This window comes from Hirundo rustica, chromosome 20 (assembly GCF_015227805.2).
Source record: "Hirundo rustica isolate bHirRus1 chromosome 20, bHirRus1.pri.v3, whole genome shotgun sequence".
NCBI lineage: Eukaryota > Metazoa > Chordata > Aves > Passeriformes > Hirundinidae > Hirundo > Hirundo rustica.
Genome location: NC_053469.1, coordinates 7,448,137 through 7,463,479, shown reverse-complemented (window position 1 = coordinate 7,463,479; position 15,343 = coordinate 7,448,137). Strand labels below are relative to the sequence as shown.

The 15,343-nt window shown below is 54.6% G+C and overlaps 1 protein-coding gene across 1 annotated transcript in view; it reads right to left on the bottom strand.

The window, feature by feature from the left end:
* ASTN2 (astrotactin 2) overlaps positions 1-12,751 on the bottom strand; it is a 291,732-nt gene extending 278,981 nt beyond the window's left edge. The window contains exon 1 of the mRNA XM_058423166.1: positions 12,403-12,751. Coding sequence (XP_058279149.1) covers positions 12,403-12,751 — 349 coding nt within the window. The remainder of the gene's footprint in view (positions 1-12,402) is intronic.
* Positions 12,752-15,343: the final 2,592 nt, after the last annotated feature.

Below are 15,343 nucleotides of genomic sequence, written 5' to 3'. Positions count from 1 at the left end.
GCTGGACAAGGTGAGGCTGCTCTCCCAGCCCAACCCTTCCCTCTAATTCAGTTCATTCCAGGAACAAAAACATCCCTGGGCAGTCCCTAACTGCTGCAAATATTTGCAGAGTTGGAAGAAGGAGAGCATGGAGCAGCGTGGGGAAGCTGCAGAGCCATGAGCAGCCAGTTTAGTTTAGAGCTGCTCCCAGCCAGGTCCAGCCCAGGTCTCCTCTCGCCAGGTCTCACCTGCCCTGCAGCTGCCACGGCTGAGAGAAGCACCACTCCAACCAACAGCTTCTCTGCAATCTAACAACAGCAAAAGGAGCGGAATATTAACATTAACAGCTGCTTGTTTGCCCTCAGGCACATCCAGAGCAGTTTAGGAGAGAGATGATCAAAACAAGCAGCCATCAAAACCCACGGCCCCCAATCCACAGGAATGCCTTTGCCTTTTGAGCCACAGCAAAAATTTCACCTTCCTTCCCAGCTCAAACCCCTGTGCTTCCAGGGGCATGGAGCTGCTCTCCCACAGCAGGGCCCTGGAGAGCTGGGCTGCAGGACAAGGGGTGGTTTGGAATTCCCTGCCCTCCCCAGGAGCTGACCACAGACCTGCTTCAGCTGTGGGCAGGGTATCCACGGATAAATCTGCACCATTTCTCCTGGAGAAAAGCTTTGGAGACCGCAACCTACTAAGGTTTGGCTTTCCGTGACTCAAAGCAGACCTCAAACCAGAGAAGCCTTTGAGCAGTGGGAAACGTGCTCAGTTTTGGGGAGGAAATGCAGCTGGGGAGATGCCACAGGAGAAACACCAATGGATTGTTTAGCAAAGGACAGGCTCTCACGAGGCTCAACTTTACTGCGGCATCCCCTACACCCACCCCATATCTCACACCGCGGCAACCCAGGCAGGAGTGTTGCAAACAAGATTTTTTTTCCTCCTGTTTAGCTTTTAAGTGGCTCGTTGCAACACACCGTAAAACCCTTCATCACCGAGGAGGGAAAAGGGTTTACAACAGTCTTTAAAAAGCAAGCCCAGGCAGCAGAGGAGACTTCCTTCAGCACACACGGGTTTGGGCAGCACACGGGATTTCAGGCAGCACACCCCCCAAGCTCCAGCTCACAGAGCTCCATCCTGCCCAAATCCCAGCTCCTGTCCCTGTCCCCGCACACCGCTGGGCCACGGCACGTTAAGGAGCAGCTTGTCAGCCGAGCAGCCAAGGCAGCTGCTACGAAAGCAGAATAAAATCGAGTACAAGGAGGAGCAGCGCGTCCGCCGCGCCAACTGCCGCTCCAGCGAGACCCCAAGCTGGCTGCGAGCAGCCCCTACAGGCAGCGTCCCCGACCTCCCTCCCAGCTGCCGCTCCCCAGGATGATGGATTTGCTCCCCCGAGCAGAGCAGCAGAAGGCAGGAACGCGGCGAGGAGAACAGCGCTGCTCGTCTGGGGGAGCGGCAAACGCCAGCGGAGGAAATGGCAAGGGTCGGAAGATGTAAAGCATTGTAATGGAGTTTGTGTCTTCAAGAGGCTCTGGCTCCTCGAATTGTGTTAAAAGGCAAGGCTGCTGCTGTTTGATTAAATGCACTTGCAGCCCTTCTGATCACGCTCAGGAAAATTAAAGCAAGAAACACGCGGTTGTTGTTCCAGTACAGGGCAGCGACTGCGATGGCCGCAGACCGCTAATGCCTGTTGGAAATTTGATCCACTTTGAAGGATCTGAACGTCCAGGATCTGTGAATGATGCTGGCAACAGCACATCCCATTCCTTGTGCCCTGAGAAACCACCTCAGTGAGGCTCAGGGAAGGAAGCAAAGCTAAAGGAGCAGCAGGAGCCAACAGCTGCTCTCCTCAGGGGTGAGCTTGGGAAGGTCTGGAGCAAGAGCAAATGGACAACAGCAGGGCTGCTGCGTTCCTGAGATACCCCTGCTCCATCCCAGCAGTGCCCACAGCAGTTCCAGTACTCAAAGCTGACAGAGCCGGCGTGTTCTCTCCTCCCAGAGAGGGGACCCGAGGCTGGCAGGCACCATGCACCCTGCCTCTCCTCTGATGCGTGTGATGGGAACACGCAGAGGCTGCTTTTGATTTTACAGTTTGTTTATAGCACACATTTGGGGAGCTACACGGACTGGGAAAATACATCCCATAAACAAACTGCTAAACAAAGCGGGCTAAATATGTACCACTCCACACCAAAATAGCTTCCAGCTACCCGCCGTGCTTCAAGCATATGCCTCTGACATCAGCTTCACTCGGTGCCTCTGGTCCCACGTTCAGTTTCGATTTTTAGGCTCTGTCACCATTGGCAGCACCTTCAGATGCCTCCCACAGCTCCAGGTAAGTCAAGAGCAGTGAGAATACACCCAGCTGGAAGCGGAGACCAGCACGGGTGATGGAGGCATCATCACCTCTCCCTGCTCCCACCCCACAGACAGCGACTACCCAGATGTTACCAAAGGCTGCAGGATGTGGACCCGAGCCATCAGCTGGCTCGGGGACTGACTGCAGATACAGAAAGGAACATTAGGCGACAGAAACTCACACAGCAAGTATTTCAGGCAGACATTTAGAGTTTCCCTCCCAAGAACCGCCCCACCAGCTGAACTTTACCACCCTGCTAATGCCCAGAAGCAATTCCTCGAGCATTTAAACTTTATCATCCCCTCTCGGGGGCTGCACGGAGGGCACATTCCCCTGAGAATGCCTCTTCTGTCAAGATGCAAAGCTGTGGAAGCTGCGTGAAAGTAATTCCCACCCACTCCTACTGCCCCAGGAAAAATATTTCTTTGGTGGTTTTGCATAACAAACAGCTCCACAGTTTGCCTGTTTCTCCTGAGAAACACCATCGCAGCGCTACTCTGAGACCAGATTTCATAAAGTTCCTCCTGCAAGGGGGGGAAATACTACCACAGAGATTAGACTGCCGCTGCTCCTGATAACATTCAGTCACCCTGGCAGGCTGCAGCACACCGAGTTTGTAAAGCTCCTTGGGAATCCTTCAAGATGAAAGGTACAGTGTGATACGGATGTATTATATCCACGGGCTTTGTTACAGCACACATTTCCTAGCATGGTTTTATTGCTGGAACACAAAGTTCAGCCGAAGCCCGGGGGCTCTTCAGGTGACGAATGCACCCCTGCAGCCCTCCCTCCCCCTCTGTGGGGGAGGAAAAATGCCAAAGCCCCTGATGGGAAGGCGGCAGCCGGAGCAGCCACCGCCCTGCCAGCAGCAGAGGACCTGCCTGCACAGATAAGGCCAACCTCTGCTGGATGTGCTTCCAGCCTGCAACATGTCTGACTCCCAAATACACCTGCCAGCTTCCCAAAATGCCACTGCTGTCACTGATGTCACAGCATCCCTCCTTTGCTGCTGGACAGCCTCCTGTCCCAAGCCAGCCCCAGTAAGGGCCAGGAGGCTCCACCAGTTGAGCTGACCTCATTAAGTGATCCCCAGCACTGGTATCCCCTCGAATCCCCCGAGCTGCCCACCCTGAACATCTGCTCCAGGCAGAAGATAATGGGAGAAGTGTGCTGTGGACACAGCGTGACCACGGGCTGCCCAGTTCGGATGGCACGGAAGGGAGGGTGGGGAACACGGATCCTTTTGGATCACCTGCCCCACACGTTACCTGGGCACCTCTCTCTGTTCAGATTTCCCAGGATATTACAGGTAGAGGAACAAGGAGTGTGATTGCAACAAGAAGGCTGGGAGGAATTCCCTGGGCAGAGCAGGAGAAAAGAGTTTAAACCCCTCTAATTAAAGCAGATGGGAGGTTCACAGGACATTGAAGAAGTGTGACAGGGGTAGAAGGAAAAGGGACATATCAGGATGTCCCAGTAAGCCCCCAGCTCTGTCCAGGGCCCCCAGGCAAGCTGAACCCACCACACAGGTGACTGCTCAGGCCCCGTAAGACAAGGTAAAGGGTTTCCATCACCCCTCACCCCACAGAGCAGCCCAGGCAAGGCAGGGCTGAGTAACAGAGTGAGGTGGGAACTGGCAGCACCTGCCGTGGGAGCCCCATCATCCCAGGAGGCCCATCTGAGTGGGAAACTGCCTGGAAGAGCAGATCTTGTTCTGGGGACACCTGCACGAGGAGTTCATCAGTTCAGTGGCACCACCTTTTACCTCATCAAGCCCCGTGGTAGCAAAAGCAACATCTACAGCAAGAGTGAGCTGAGGGAGAGGCTTTTCTGGCCAGGGTGGATGAGCAGCAGATCCTGGTCCAGGGCTGCAGGGAACATGCTCTGCTGCAGCCCCCCTTCCCTGCTGACACTCACAGATCACCCCCTGCTGCCCACCCTGGCATGGGAGCACTGCAGCAGGAAGCTGATGGTACCGAGCAGTTGGCTTCAGGCAACAAAAAGGTTCCTGTGCTGCTGCCAACTCCCCTATTCTGTCCCTTGATCCCACAGTTTAGGGATGTGCTGTGCTCCCTGGAATGCAGGAGAACCATAGAGGGCAGCAAGGGAAGGATCTGGGCTGTGAATGGCCTTGGGACAGCCCCAGGCACAGTCGGGAATGCCAGCTCATGTTAGGAAAGTGTCTGGGCAGGCAGGAGCCCTGGGGCTGGCCAGGGAGCCCAGCTCACACAGCACAGCCAGGGCAGCACCCAGCCACCCCAGAGAGAGCAGAGGGCGGGGAAAAAGGAAAAAGAGTCAAAGCCTCAAAGGGACCAGCACAGCTGAGCTCTTGTGAGCGTGGGAGCAGAGCTGGGCTCCCCAGAACCTGCAGCCCAGTTACACAGGCCTGGGGCTGGGGGAGGGTGGGCTCACCCCAGCAGTGAGTCCACAGCAGAGGCAGGGCAGTGCCCCTCTGCAGGCACATCCCATCCCATCCCATCCCATCCCATCCCATCCCATCCCATCCCATCCCATCCCATCCCATCCCATCCCATCCCATCCCATCCCATCTCATCCCATCCCATCCCATCCCGTCCCGTCCCATCCCATCCCATCCCATCCCACCCCATCCCATCCCACCCCATCCCGTCCCGTCCCGTCCCGTCCCGTCCCGTCCCATCCCATCCCATCCCGTCCCGTCCCGTCCCATCCCATCCCATCCCATCCCTTCCCATCCCATCCCATCCCATCCCATCCCATCCCATCCCATCCCATCCCACAGAAATGCACCGTGCACCAAAACCTCCAGCCTGGCCCCAAATCAGGCTGCAGCCAGAGGTTCCCTCCTCCACTGGAGGATGTGCAGGTGCCCAGCGCTGGGGAGCCCCACTCTCTGCCCCCACTGCAGAGCGCAGCTGGCAGTGCCACTTTGTGCCATTCCCCTACCAGGAGGAGCAGAGGATGGAGCACAGGAGGTGCCCGGCCCGGGGGTCCTCTCCTTTAGCAGCCCATCTCCCTGTGTGTGACCAGCCCTTCCTCCCTCTCCTAACAGGATCACTCCCATGCATATGCCTGGGAGCAGCACCATTAGCCCAGTAATCTCCCTAAATACAGCAGTTACCAGGTGACTGGGAAAAAATCTCTTATACTGCTGATGCTGCTAATGGAAAATTTCTCCCCTTTTGCTGCTGCTTTCAAAGCCAGTCGAGGTTTCCTACAGACTTTGTCTTCCACTAAGACAGGAGAGGTGAAAGCACAGGGAAAGGAGTGCAGGAGTGGTGGGGGGCAGATAATGTGAAATACAGGGAACTGCTGCTTCTGCCCCCTCCACACCAGCCACCTGTGCCCACGGGCAGAGCCCTGCCTCCAAATCTTGTGTGTCCCATCCTCTCCCAGGCAGCCACAGCCCAACCTCCCCCTGCAAGGAATCCCTTCTCCCCCCCGACCTGCAGCAGGATACTCTGAAGCATTCCAGAGCGTCGCTTCTCGCAGGGCAAATGGGGAAGGATCCCAAAGGGAACAATGGGCCAAAACATTCACTCTGCGATTTTCTTCCCCACTTTCCCCCTTCCCAGGAGACAGCCAGAAAGCCTCACCCAGCCAGTGCAGACGCAGGCAGCCAAGATCACTGCTCGTCCCCTCTGCATGCCATTCTGCTTCTTCAATACCATTAAGTGTCTCCATGCTGTCTGGACACTGGAAACCTTAACTGCATTAGCTGAGACCCGAGCAGCAGCACAAGCATTCAATTCCTTTAAGTGGCCCCATTTCTAAGCTGGTTATGCACAAGAACCGTCCCTGCTCGATGCCATCACGCACCCCACAGGTGGTGATGGGGCAGGACTGGGGGCACAGGCCAAGGTTCAGCATTCCCCATTCCAAATGGCTGCTGCAGGAGGAGGACGCTCGGGCACGGGCTGTACTGTGGACATTTCGGATGAAGAAGGGCATCGATCGAGGCGTCTTCTTTTCTTTCAGCTCCAGCCCCAGCCTGCCCCACACTCTGCACTGCATTTGGGTGTGATGGCAGGTGTTTCTCAAGCCACCTGCACCTGCAAACGTGTGTCAAGGCAGCGTAAGATCAAGAGCTCATCATTCCCACACGTGACAATCTGTTCTCCCGCCGTCCCAGCCAGCCCCGTGCCTGAGCTCCTGTCACACCAGCAAAGCCCAGGGGCTCAGCCCTGTTTCACAGCCAGCCAACACCACACATCAGCACCGTGTCACCGAGGCAGCGCAAAGGCTGGCCCGGCACACAGCTCAGCTTCTCACTTTGAGGGCTCAGGAGGGAACGGGCAGCAAGTTTTGGAGGTAAACATCCATCTGCGTGGTGGCACTCGGAGGTCATTCACCGCCCCATTCCCCACGGAGCACTGCAAGCTCTCTGCAAAATTCTGAATAAAAGCTCATTATTTCTTCCCGAAAAAGTGCAACAAGAGCCTCTGGCACACGGGCATCATGGAAAATCAGCTGGGAGGAAGGGGAGCAGAGGAGATCCCCAGCCACCAGCCTCCTCCCGTGGCAGCTCAGCTGCAGCAGCCAGCTCCTCTCTCCATCCATAGTTAATCTTCTGTTGCCACTAGCTGGTCAACGCGGGTACTCTTGGAAAGCAGCAGCTCCCCGAGCACAGCCTGCACTCAGCTACACATTCCCAGCTTTAACTGGGATATTCAGCCCAGAAAATACCTGAGATGAAGCAAAATCTGTCTCAAGTCCACACCTCACCATGCTGGACAAGCCATGTTCAGCCTCCCCTGTGGGGTGGGAAGGGATGGCCTCAGGACTGATCCATTTCCCTTGGCATCTTTTGCCTGCAGCCTTTCTGGGGTTACAGTGCTTGCAGACCTGCAGCTCAGCATCCACATCCACCCTGAGCTGGGCTCTCCCTCCTCTTCCCAACTATAAAATCCAACATATTGGAAAGCTAGAATAATCACGTACAATGCAATACAAGGAGGGGAAGGAATTGCTACCAGGTTTTCTTCTTTCCTACACCCTCCCCAGGCAGCCCCCACCACCAGGGATCTGGCCCAGACCCCAGACCACACACAGCTGTGGAGGAATGGAGGGCAGGGAAGCAGCCCCACTGTCAGGTCTACATCTGCCCCTGTCCTGTCCCAACCTAAAACCCCCCAACAGTTGATTAACCCACACTCTGAGCTGATATTCCAGGCTTCTAGCAGGAGGCAGTTAATAATGCAAAGGGAGAAACCAGACTTTGCTCATTGGCTTTTCTGCAGAGACATCCCCGTTTTTAGACGCCAAGCCCTGACGATGGGGTTGCACACTGGGCACACTCTCTGCACCCACACAGCTGCTCCAGACCCCACTGGCCAGCTCAAAGCAGAAAAGGGCTCTTCTGAACAGCAGCATCAGTAAGCTGCAGTCACACCCACGCTCCTCAGGTGACCCTTCAGCCTCCCCACCCGCTCTGCACGAACAGGAGTTGGTGACCAAAATGAGGGTGGCAAAACCCTGCTCAAGCATTTGTAGAAACAGCAATAAACACAATCAGCCCACAGGGAAATGAGTGTTTTCCCTTATTTTAATGCCTTAAGAGAAACTCAGAACGATTAAGGTTGGAAGAGGCCTCCAAAATAATTGAGTCCAACCTGTGACCGATCCCCACCACGCTGTCACCCAGCCCAGAGCCCTGAGCGCCACATCCAGGCTCAAGGCTCAACACTCCTACCCTAAAGAGAAATCCAAGTTACAAGATGACTTTGGGAAGAGTTAACAAAGAAGTGGCCCTGAACTGCTGAGGAGCTAGAAGAGCAGGGGATAGTAATCAGTGAGCCACACACGGGGGCCAGAGGGGGACACCAGGAATGCAGACACACCAGCCCCTTTTGTGACAACCACCAAAACAAAGCACTTTGAAGCACTGCAGACGCCGTCAAACAGCATCCATTAAAGCCATTTATGAGAAGTGTGTAGTAAACTGCTCTTATGTAAGCCACTACAGGGTAAGAGCAGCGGTGAAAATTGGTCTGCCTCTTCCCTTCTCTCTCCTCTATATAAACCTGTTCACACATAGACAGAGCTCATCTAAATTAGCTCGGAAGCAAACTGCCTCATTCCCTGAATTGCACTCAGAGCTGGCTATGCCGTGGAGGAGCAGCTTCTGTGGGGAACACACGGCTGCTGACTGAATCAAGATCCATACCTTAGAGAGACCTCAACCTGCAAGGGTAAAGTCAATGATAGCCTGCACCGTTTGCCAGAGTAACTCTAGGAGAATTAGAGGGGGAAAAAAGCCACAAAGCATCAGTGGTGCCCAAGGTTAAGGAAAGGGCAGGATGCTTTTTCAGGAAAGGGGAGGCACAGCAATTCATAATGCACTGGTGGCACTTACATTTGTCATTTCCTGCCACCACTGGGCTTTGCTGAGTAATTTTATAGTAACGTAACTGGGGGGTAGTGGGAGAAGCATCCTTCTTGTCTCCAACGCAGGAGGGAAAAAATAAACCGAGGCGTAGGAACCGCAGGAGCTGTGACACCCCACTGGAGGAGGGACACCGAGCACGGGAGCTGCCAGTGGGTGTTCCAGCAGCAGGTCCCCGCTGCAGTCCAGGAGGGATGCACAATCAAAGCCTTTACCTTTGTGGGGAGAGGATGGAGCCATCCCCACCCTGGGCTCCCAACCCTCCTGCAGGTGCAGGGTGCCCACTGAGGCGCAAGGAGCTGGAGCTGCTGTCCAGCATCCCAGGGTGCCCACACGGCACACAGGGAGGGTATGGAGCATCCCTGGTACCCCCTGGGCACACAGAGGAGCTGCTGTGGGGCATCCCTGGTACCCCCTGGGCACACAGAGCAGGAGCTGCTGTGGAGCATCCCCGGGTACCCACCACCCCCTAGTGGGCTCCTGCCTTCCACGAGTAGCTGCTGCTGCTGCTGCTGCTCCTGTTGCTGCTGCTCCTGTTGCTGCCAGCGTGCCATGGGCCCAGGCCCGGCTGTGTGGATGTTTCCTAGCGCTGATTTCTCCTCTATCTCAGCCTTGCAGCGGCTCCTGCAGACCAGGCAGCCCCGCAGGCAGGGATGCTACACTGGAAGCTCTCGCTTTATGCACTTAAGAGAATGAAATTTCATATTGTCAGGGAACAGATAAAGTTGTTTCCTCCTTAGAAGGAGGAATCCTTTAAAGAAAAGGGAAACAGAGCACTCCATTCAGGGCATCTACCTGGAGGATGTGGCACTTTGGGACATGGTTTAGTGGTGGGCTTGGCAGTGTTAGGTTTACAGTTAGACTTGATGATCTTAAAGATCTTTCCCAGCCTACATGATTCCATGGCTTTAAATTTCACACCACTGCAGACAAGGCTCTGGCACCTGCCAGCCTTTAGCTACAGATGGCCCACCCTCGTTTAAATGCCAAGGAGCGAGGAGCAGCACAGGAGCCCCTGCAGCGCTGGGAGATTTACGGAGCTGGGAGGTGCTGAGCAGACCCAGGAGCACAGCCCTGGCTGCTTAAACTCATTGCCACCAAGAAAAGCAACATTTTCTTTCCCGCCTCCTGGCCTGGAGAGGCTTTTGAGCCCTGCAGAACGGAGTGGCCTCAATTTTTTTCTCAACTTATTTCACTTCAGAGGCAGTAGCACCAGCACCATGTCTCACTCAGTTCTGCCAGCTTTATGCTTCCTTATCTCTATTTTTAATCTTTTTTTTTTTTTTTTTTTTCTTTTCAAAAACCCCTCCAGGATGCCAGTCAGTGTGGTTTATCCTGAGCTGTGTGTTTTAGGAGGTCATTCTGCCCCATCCTTACCCCACTGAGGCCAGCAAGTGATCTCTGCTCACAGCAGGACCCTGCACTCCAGGACATTCAGGAGTCCTCAACACATTTGCAGCCGGCAGGACGTCAGCTCTTGCGTGTCCTCCTGAGCTCATGCCCAGACAGCCACTAAACATGTCCAGCAACACGCATAAAGAGATACAATCATCAGAAATCAGCTAAAGATAAGGACCTGCAAAGATTCTGCCAGAGAGAAATCTTTGCCCCCACGTCACTCCCAAGCCCTCCCGCATGTAACGTGATTTTCACCCCCAAGAGCCCATTACCAGGCAGCAGCTGCTCTCCGATTCCCAACCATCAATGAAGTTAGAAATGGATGGAGAGGGGAAAAAAAAAAAAAAAACAAAAAACACCACAGAAAACTACAGCCTTAATTCATTCCTGCGCTGGGAAAACCGGCCAGCAGAAATCCTCCACAGCCCTCACCCAGAGAAGAGTTAACTGCGAGCGAGACAGTTGCCACACCAGGAGACGGGGAGAAATGCAACAAATTTGAAATATCAGAACATCCACAGCAATTCATGAGCTAGACCTTGGGGAAGGACAAGTGTTTTACCTTCTCTGGAGGCAAGGGACTGATTAATTCCAGGACCATGATGAAGCCATCCCACCATGGGCACAGCCTCCATTTATCTTCCAATCTACCTGATGCCTGTGAGTCCAGGGGAACAGGAGGGGATGCTTTGGGGTCTTCTGTTCGTGAAGGGGCAAGAAATCCCCCACAGACTCGCACCAGACATGCTTCATATTCATGAGTACACAAATAACCAATATGCCAAGCAGGCAAAGAGAAATTTTAGATGAAGACATGGTCTCTTTACTGGCAGCCACTCACAGAAATAGGATTTGCTATACGAGATCGTGCCTCTGATCTATCAAGACAAATTTCTCTCCTCCAACTTGAGCTATTATCTAAGCTCACACAGAGGGGTTTCTTTGCTATCTGATATATTTAGATCCGTGCGCAATTCACACTCAGTCCCTGAAGCAACCGCGCTCTAATCTGAAAATTAACCCGGTGAACCACGAAACTTCTTGTTACTTTTAAGCACGGTGTGGAAAACGTCATTTCTGCTGCATCAAACCTTTGATTTGTCACTTTTGTTAGTGGAAACAGAGTACCTCGTTTGTTTCGGATTTTTGCAACTGACCAACCGCGTCTAAGGAAACTGCAAAGCTGGGGACCGAGAGCCTCAGGAAGTACCACCAACTTATTTTTTGGGGCGTTTGCTACAGCAAAGCTTCACACAAGGTAAAATGACAGGACTGGGGGACACAGACGGGCACCTCCCTACCCAGCTCATGGCACCCGGTGAAAGGCAATCACTCACTCCACGAGTATGGGAAGGGATTTGGGGTAGCTGCCCCCAGTGAGCCTGGACATGGGCGCACCTCGACACGCCTGAGGCACACAGAGATGCGCTGGAAGTCACAATCCCGTGTGTCAAGAGACGCCTGAGACCCGAGTTAGGCAGGTACTCAAATTATCCTGGGTTTGGCTGCCGAAGAACAGGACAGCTGATGGATAAAGCAAAGATCAACAAAAACCCTTCGGTGACCTGGCAGAGTAAACACTGCACTGCCCAGGTGACATTCGGAGCAGTTCTCCTGGGGACTGGCTGATCACGGCACAGAAATGGGTGAGAGTGGCCAGAGGCAGCTCGGGCACCCCATCCGAAACAACACGATCCGGCATCAAGACCGAAGTACGACCACGGAATTATTTCTATTCCCATCCCCCTCCCCACAAAGCTGCGAGCGGAGGAAAGTCTGCAGCGTTCGCACAGACCCGGGCGCTGGAGTTGTGCGTGAAGCGAGAGCGAGCTTCGAGAATTAACACGAAGCATTTATAAAATCAGGCTCCGGCTAGAAAAAGAGCCCCTCCCGCTGTGCCAGGCTCGGCGGCACCTCCTCGGGGCTCAGAGCTCAACTTGGAGCACACGAGGCAGCCCCCATCACTTCCAGCCTGCGCGGGGATGCTCTCCTCCTCCCGGGGAATGCTCTCCTCCTCCCGGGGCTGGCAGCGGCGGCAGCCTCAGGCCCTGCTAAAAAATCCCTCCCCGGCAGGAAAGGCAAAAAAAAAACCCAAAACCCACGAACCAACAACAACCCAAAACCCAGGATGCAGCACAGGGGCAGGGTTTGAAAGCCCCCAAACACATCGAGCTGCCCGCGGAGCGGGGAGGGCGGACACAGAGCCGGCGCGGCGGGTCTCAGATGCTCCGGGGGATGCTCCGGGATGGCGGAGCGGGATGCGGGACGGGACGGGACGGGGCGGGAAGCGGCGCGGGGCGCCTACCGAGGGTGAAGAAGGGCAGCTCGGTGTTGTCCAGATCGTCTTGCACGGCGACGCGGCCGGGCAGCTCGCTGCGGACGAAGAGCAGCAGGCGGGACTCGGCGGCGGCGGCGGGCGGCGGGGCGCCGCTCCAGCTGATGTCGTTCTCCCGGAGCACCGGCAGCGTGGACACCGTCACCGTCTTCACTCGGCAGGGGCCGGGGGGCTCCCGCGACGCCGCCGCGCCGGGCCCGCCGCCGAGCGGCACCGCGGGCGGCGGCAGCAGCAGCAGCAGCAGCAGCAGCACCGGCGGAGGCACCGGCGGCAGCGGGGGTGGAGCGGCGGCGGCCCGGCGGCGCGGCGGAGCGGCCATGCCGGCCGGAGCCAGGCGCAGGAGCGGGAGGCGAGCGGAGCCGGGAGCTCTGAGCCGCCCCAGCCCCGCCGCCGCCGCCGCCGCCGCCCGGGCCCGCCCCCCGGCCCGCCCCGGCCCGGCCCCGCCGCCGCTCCCCGCGGACCCTCCGCCCGCCCCGCTCCCAGAGATGCGCTCGGCGCCGGCACCGGCACCGCCGAGGCTTCCCCGCATCGCTGCCGCTCCCGAACCCCCGCGAGCGCGAGGGCTGGAGGAGAGGGGCTTCGGCAAGGGCAGGGAGCCGCGGGGCCAAGGGGATGGCTCGGGGGGGGCGGAGGGAAGGGTTAAACGGGGTATTAGGGAGACGTTCTTCCTTGTGAGGGGGGCGAGTCGCTGGCGCTGGTGGACCAGAGGAGCTGTGGATGCTCCTGGATTCCTGGAAGTGTCCAAGACCAGGGTGGACGAGGCTTGGAGCAGCCTAGGATAGTTGAAGATGCTTCCCATGGTGGAGGGGTGGAACTGGGTGGTCTTTAAGGTCCCTTCCAATCCAAATTATTCTAGAATTCGATGCTTTTATGAAAATCCCGCTGTCCCCCCTACCTCTCCCTCCATCCAGTTCATTGCCACTCTTTCCTCAGTCTGTCCCTTCCTTTCAGGGAACTGCCAGGGTGCAAGAGCACAGAAATGAGTTTTCTGAAAGCTTTTGCTAATTATTGCCCTCTTCTAAGTGAATAGGCAGCTCCAGCATCCAGGGCACACAGGGATGGCTTGCAATGACAAACCTGGGGTCACAAGCTTGTGACCTAGAGCAAAGATTTTAGATTTAGTGTTTACCAGCCAGCATTTATGTGGGGGCCAGAAGGATAAATGACCCTGAGGTCTGATCTCAGATTCCTACATCCTTCCATCACATGGATGCCTCGGTGCCATCTGAAGGCTGGAGTTTGTGCTTGAAAACAAAACCCGGTGAGCTCCATCGCCGTGGTTTTTCTCACACTCTGGCTTGAACTGCAGTGGAGCCACCTGGCTCTTCCGACTGGAATTATGCGAATGTGAAGGCAAAGCCTGTCCCTACAGACACAACAGGCACATTTGACCCCAGGCCCAGAGCGCCGCGAACTCCTGCCCACAGTCGGGCATGACTAACAAAGACAAGGAGAGACAGCCTACAGGAGCTGTGAGTCAGTGACTCACAACAACAATTTCCTACTGACTGCTAATCTACCTGATTTTATTTGTAGATGTACATATAAAAGAAGATGTCAAAACCCTAACAAAGCACGCTTATTGCTCAGGCTTATATTATTTCCACAAGCTAATTAAGAGCAATTCATCACATGCCTATTGAGGCAAAACAGCCTTCCGAGATACCTAGGTCATCAAATGTTAAAACCACAACAAGGGCAGAATGGCAATGAATATGAAATCCAGCAAACAAACAGCTCCAGCCCCATTCCCAGGGGCCGTTCCCAGCTCCAGCTTCCAACTTTAACAAGCTGCAGCCCCGCCGTGGTGTGAGAACAGTGACTGTCTCCAGCTACAGGAGTAGAGATAAAGCAAAAAAGTGCTCACCAGCAAAACATGCAGCTTGTTGCAAAACATTAAATGTGGGACCTCGGCTCTGTCTAAGTTGGAGGGGTGAAGTTTCTAGACATGCTGGAAAAAAAATAATCAGACAAAAATGCAGCCCTGACAGGTGTTTGTTGAGAAAAATGTAATGCTAGAAAAAAAGTTTCCCTTGCCTTTTTTTTTTTTTTTTTTTTTTTTTTTTTTTTTTTTTTTCCCTTTTTGAGGGAAGGGTTATTGGTACATGTGCTCCTTTCTTTTTCTTATTTCTTAAATTTCTTTGAGTCAGAGTGCAAAGAACCAGCGCAGCGCAGATACATGAAGTGACACACGAGTAGCCAATACGGATACAAAAGAAGTACATTTTAAATATGGCTTTAGAACTGTAAATCCTGAAAAAGAAAAGCATCTCATTCTCTCTGAGAGAAGAGAACAGAATCCCTGTTACTTCTATCTCCTTGTAGCCACTTGCTGCACAACTGCATCCATTTGCCATAAGCAGAGAATTTTTTGCTGTCAAGTACCAGATTTTGGTAAGGGGCTGTCCTTGGGCTAGGAGGGGGATCTAGAGATCCCCACAGCTGCTGTCAGAGCTCGGAACAATGTGGTTTCTTCTCTGTTTGCTGAGGATCCATCTGAACTGGCGGGCAGGACATCTTTTAGGTGCATCAGGATTTTCCCTGACCTAGCATATGCCATCAAGCAACGAGGTGAATGTTTTCCAGGGCTTAGAGCTGGAAAGCAAAGGCCAGGAGACACAGGTTGAGACACCTGCTTTGCTGCAGGCTGCCTGACTCCAGGCAAGTCCTGAGAAATGAGAAAACAGAGGTCCAGCAGCTCTGCATGCATCACTCGGTCCTATTTTGCCTTACTTGTTAGATTCACAAAGTTCTCTCCGCTGAGCAGCACACTGAGATTTTCTCAAGTCCTCCTGTACAAGCACAGACACGCTGATCAAGGGGAAGGTTCTGCAAACCACTGCCTGCAAATGGGCACATTCAGCTTCCATTTAGTCTGGATCCTTCCTTCGCCGTGTAAATGCAAATCTCC